General features: G+C 39.8%; 1 protein-coding gene across 2 annotated transcripts in view; it reads left to right on the forward strand.

Moving 5' to 3' along the window:
- Nucleotides 1-274: 274 nt before the first annotated feature.
- The window catches only part of LOC106815523 (putative nuclease HARBI1), a 6263-nt gene continuing 1104 nt past the window's right edge, over nucleotides 275-5433 (forward strand). For both annotated transcript variants that reach the window (XM_014819988.1, XM_014819989.1), the window contains exons 1-2: nucleotides 275-641; nucleotides 1157-1235. In XM_014819988.1, the coding sequence (XP_014675474.1) occupies nucleotides 476-641; nucleotides 1157-1235 (245 nt within the window). In that variant the 5' untranslated portion in view covers nucleotides 275-475. The remainder of the gene's footprint in view (nucleotides 642-1156; nucleotides 1236-5433) is intronic.

The raw sequence follows: 5433 nt of genomic DNA on the forward strand, positions 1-5433 counted from the left end.
GTTAGGGTTAGGGTTAGGGTTATGTGGGCATAAAAACTCTGGGCTGCCGGCGATGTAGCAATCGATTTCTTAGACTGTCGCGAGTTTTTATACGTGTGGCGAATCATGCGTTGATGCGTTGAGTGTGCGGCGATTATCTAGTCGCCCCGCCGGACCAGCTGACACGAGCAAGCAGTCGCCCGGTCAATTTTCTAATCGCCACTGGCGACTGGGCGACCGCTAGTTTCTCACGCTGGACTTATTGGTGATGAGTTGCCAAAGATACACTCGCAGAGAAGGATGCCAGTGCCCAAACACTGGGTACTGTTAATGGCTCTTCTCTTTTTTTGCGAGTGGTGCATTTCAACAGGTAATAGCAGACAGTTTTGGAGTGAGTAAATCCACTGTGTGTCGAGCCATCGCAGCCGTTACCGATGCACTAGTTGGATTACAAGGCCGGTTGATCAAATGGCTGACAGCTCAAGAGGAAGTAGCAATGTGCAAAGCTAACTTTCATAGCATCGTCGGGTTTCCTGGCGTAATCGCTTGCGTAGACTGCACGCATATTAGAATGCAAGGGCCGCGTAAAGCAGTTGAGAAGGACTACGTTAACCGTAAAGGTTATCACTCTATCAATACACAAGGGATAGTGAATGCAGACGGTAAGATTTTCATAAGAATCTGCATAATTTATACATGAGAAACAACTTACATTCAATTTGTTTATAGTTAGTCTTCGGTATCATCCTTTAGACTTTGAAGACTAGTTTCTACGAGGTTAGTTTAGCTCTAGGATACTAATACTAGAGCTAATTAGTTTATCTAGTACTGCCCCGTGTACGAATCATCCCGCGCTGGTAACCATATTTATTTATGTTTGTTGTACGCTGACCGTGGGCCTATAGATGGCGTAGCAACACTGAATTATTCCCATCCCAACACTCGTTTAGTTATAATACGGTTAGTTTTAACAGATTCCTCGGTAGCTGCAACTGTTAGAGCATCATGCTAATATCGTAAACATCGCGGGTTCAATCTCCGAGTTAGCTTTTATTTATCGCTGCGTGCTCCTGTGGATAAACTTCTCTGTTTATTATTTACCCGGCTGCCGGGTATATAAGATAACTCAATAACAATAATAATAAAATAAATAACATTAAATTTTTTACATTTTCAGGTTTGTTTCTCAATTTGGTTGCCAGATGGCCAGGCAGTGTCCACGACAGCTTTATATTTAGAACCTCAAATCTTGGACGGTAAATTTTAATCTTACATGATTTGTTACATGAATTTACTGAAATTTTGTTAGATGTTAGGGTCGGTCGCTGCCCCTACAGTGTGTCCTGACCTTTACTCAACAACGGTCCGTAGTCAACTTGCCTCGCCGGCATATTATAGTTAATACACTTTCCTACTGCCCATAGCCACGCGTATATTAGCCTATGACAATACCGCGCGTATATTTTTGGTAATTAATTAAATTATTCGCACTTCAACATACTCAAAATTCACAGAAACCGTTCTCGAGGAGGGTCAACTCGACCCCTACCCATACTCCATACCCATCACTCGTTATTACAGCGTGCGCATATGCGCCCTAATATCAGGGGCGTGTACCAGGGGTGGTCCCAGGGGTCCGGACCGCCCCCCCTCGTTCGTCAGAAAAACGCATCCTAAAGGGGATCTATTCAAAAAAATCTGGGGGAGGGCCCAACTCTTTGCTGCTCGCAATTTTGGCGTTACTGTTAGACCCCCCCCCTGTACCAATCCTGTACACGCCCCTGAATGATGAGGACATACAGCGTGTATACAATTCTTTTACTTGCAGTGCATTGGACAGATGACCCCAGATCTGGTATTGAAGTTGAGCCTCCTGTTAGACACAGTGGCTATGCCTTCAAGTAAACACAAAAAGATTTTGGTAACCACCGCATATGCGCTCCAGCCAATGAAAGACACTACAGTGCCTATAGACCAGAAGGCTCCGATAGACCGAGCCGATAGACCTGAAGGTTTATTCGATACGCAGGTTTACACGTTCCGAAGTCGTCGCCTAAGCTCCATGCTAACGCATCCGACATCCACTGATCCTATTCAGACGTGAATTGCCGCACATCCCACCGATGGCCACTTATAAAACATACTTATGCCACTATAAACCATATAGTATGGCCACGCAGTCTCAATTAAACTCTAATACCCTAATAACCCTAGTTATCACCTTCTACATCCTCCAATAGAGTGGTCCTGACATACTGCTCAACCTTAACCTAGCCCTAACCCCTAAACCCAAACCATCTTATACCCTAAACCACGTCTTGCAATATTCGTCTAATCAGACCTCTCGGTCTATCGCACTTCGCGAGTGCTATCGCACCTTTCGATCTAATAGGCTCGCACCCCTATCGAAGGACAATAAAGTAATTTCAAAGATATTTTGTCAGTTCTATTGAGATTGCTGCTGCTGCAGTCATATAGGATTTTACTTGCTTTCATCATTAACTGACAAATTATCGTAGTATATGCTAATGGTCTAACATCGGCAACTCAATAGATAACTCAAAGCAGAGGGCACTCACACAGACGAGTGCAATACCTCCGCGAGCGTGTAACACTGCCTATACAATTCCTGTCATAAACAGCTGGCACTCGCGTCTGGCTGCTGCTGACTGAACAGCGCCTAGACGCGCGACTGCTGCGACTGGAGCCACAGCGCAAGTCGCTGCTGACTGTCCTTAAGGCGACTGTGCCTCGAATCGATCGCGCAACGCGTGTAACAGTGATACCAGTGTATTAACACTTACATAACAGTGTATAACCATCTGCTCCGCTGCTGGCTCACACAACCAGACACGAAGAAAATAATCACTAAAAAACGCACACACACCACGTAAGCACACACACGAACACACCACACAACATACACACACGGAAACACACACCCACGAACACACACACGGAAAGTAGATCACAGGGAGGTAATAGACAATGTGAGACGAATAGTTAAACATCAATACCGATAACAATAACTCAATACCTCAAATAACAATGAACAATACTCAATAAACATCAATATGATAACAAAATCAATAACATCAATAACAGATAGAGTCATAAGTCAATAACATACGATTATCAATAACAAAGGACAATAATCTAATATGTGCATACAAAGACCAATCTCATAGACTAATATAAAAGCTTAAGATGTTTAACTAGCAAAAAAATAAAATATACCAATTCTATCAAAATACTAAATATAATATTAGATATAACATTAATACTATAAATCATAATAATATGACAACCATAATTTCCACTTCGTGTACATGCATAGTTTTTATTGTCATGCAGGTTCAATGATGCTCACGCTATAAACAAGCAAGTGTTGTAGAACGCGCAATTTGTCTGGCTGAAAAGACGCGTCTCTCCAATCTGCTTCATGGTGGATGACCAACCTGCCGTGAATACAGCCTTTGTTCTCCCCAATTTTGCCATAAAAATGATTCGAGATTGGCAGAGGGAACCACCCCATGGATGGAAATAGACAATGCGGATAATAATGACGATGTAATGAGACGATTGATCTACCACCACGTGCTCCAACTCAACCGCAACAAGGCCCTTTGTCCGAATTATCTGACTACTAACACACACACGATCATATACAAATATGTTTTCAACAGTAGTCGAATCTATAAGCAATATTATCACAGACAAATAAATAACAGCAATAGCATTAAAGGATGCCAGCACAATCGGTTAGAAGCATCTCTAATGAATAAACACAGAATGAAACATAACATAAACGACGAGCAATGAGACAAATTCATTAAGCTTTATGACATGTTCTGTTATTCCTGGCTAATACCATAAACTGATTAACTTTTTCAGAAACCTAGAAGCGCATAGGCGACTCACTTTAGTTAATTGAAAAGCATTGTTCTCACAGACTTGACCAACAGCTGTTATACAGCTCTCAGTGACACACCAAAGAAATCGATTGGCGATGAACGCATGAAGGCTTGTTCTGTTTAAGAACAGTTACTGTATTACTGTATGGTGTATGGAATGTATTATTATTATTATGTATAGCATTTTATTTAACGGATAGTAAGAGTAATATATTATATTATTAATATATATGTAATTGAGTAGTTAAATTAGAATAAATATGATATATTATGAATATTACTGTGGTATAATTATATAATGGCTTATTATGTTCTATTATACACAATTCAGCATAGAATCATCAAAATAAAAAAAATAAAAATTGGAAGTTGAATAAAGGTATTGATTGAAATGTCAACATTAACACTACTATAAATACTAACACTACTACACTTCAATGTGATACAAACTACTTTAATCACTGGCTTCCGTCGTCCAATTTCTGCTAACTCTGATTCCAATCCTAGATTGCAGTTGTGGACGTTTTCTCCAATAATTACTTTATTCAACTTCTAATTTAATTTAATTTTTTCATGATTACCTGGAGTGAGACTAGTCTTGGGCTGTGTATGAGACGCCTTTTGTATCTGTAATTTTTTCCTTTGGCTGCTGGTGCTGTTGGTGGGGGTTATCGTGCATTTTGGGTTGCGCTCGCTGCAACTGCGAAATATAGTGACTCTTCTAAAGTGGATTCATATACACCTCTCTCCATTCATATTTGAAGTAATTCGCCATCTCTCCTTTTGCCATCTGACATAGATTTATTGATAAAGCAGAAAAAAAAAATTCTAATTCATTCGACTGTTAGGCATGTGCCTCAGCTGTCTGAGATTTTGTCACATGTGTCCGCGCATCTACCAAAGCCTTCATATAAACCCTTGTCAATAACACAGGGACAATTATCTACCCATCTTATTCCAATATATAGTTACACGGTATATACTATCAGAATCTATATATTATGATGTCTATACTTATTATTCATTGTCTATTCCGATGTCTTGAGTAGTGTATCGTATGATGTTATTACTTCTGTTATATTATTGATGTTATTATTTAACCATAGCATATACGATTTTACATATTAATATTCTCATGATTTGTCGCCTGCTATTAAGTATATATAGTGAGAGTTTATCCGTTGCGAGAGTTCGTGAGCTGCACAAATTAAAAACAATTCATACGCCGTATTCAATTGCTAATTTTATGTGTAAGATCATTATAATTTTACTCTAGGCTTTTGGACTGTTATAGAGTAGAGAGAGAGTCGTAGAGCGAGAGAGAGCTATATTTACTACCTCTGCGCATCCGCCACGATTCGAGGGTAGTATCAATTAATATGCTACATAATTTTGGGGCGGCATCTCAATATTAACAAAAACAAATCAAACTGGGCTTATAACCGCACACACGACTGTAATAACCACACATTGAATATATTTAATTAATACTGCACACCGAGTTAATTACTGTACTATAAGGTAACTCGCATTACACATT

The sequence above is a fragment of the Priapulus caudatus genome, unplaced genomic scaffold, assembly GCF_000485595.1.
Source record: "Priapulus caudatus unplaced genomic scaffold, Priapulus_caudatus-5.0.1 Scaffold1137, whole genome shotgun sequence".
NCBI classification, from domain to species: Eukaryota; Metazoa; Priapulida; class Priapulimorpha; order Priapulimorphida; family Priapulidae; genus Priapulus; species Priapulus caudatus.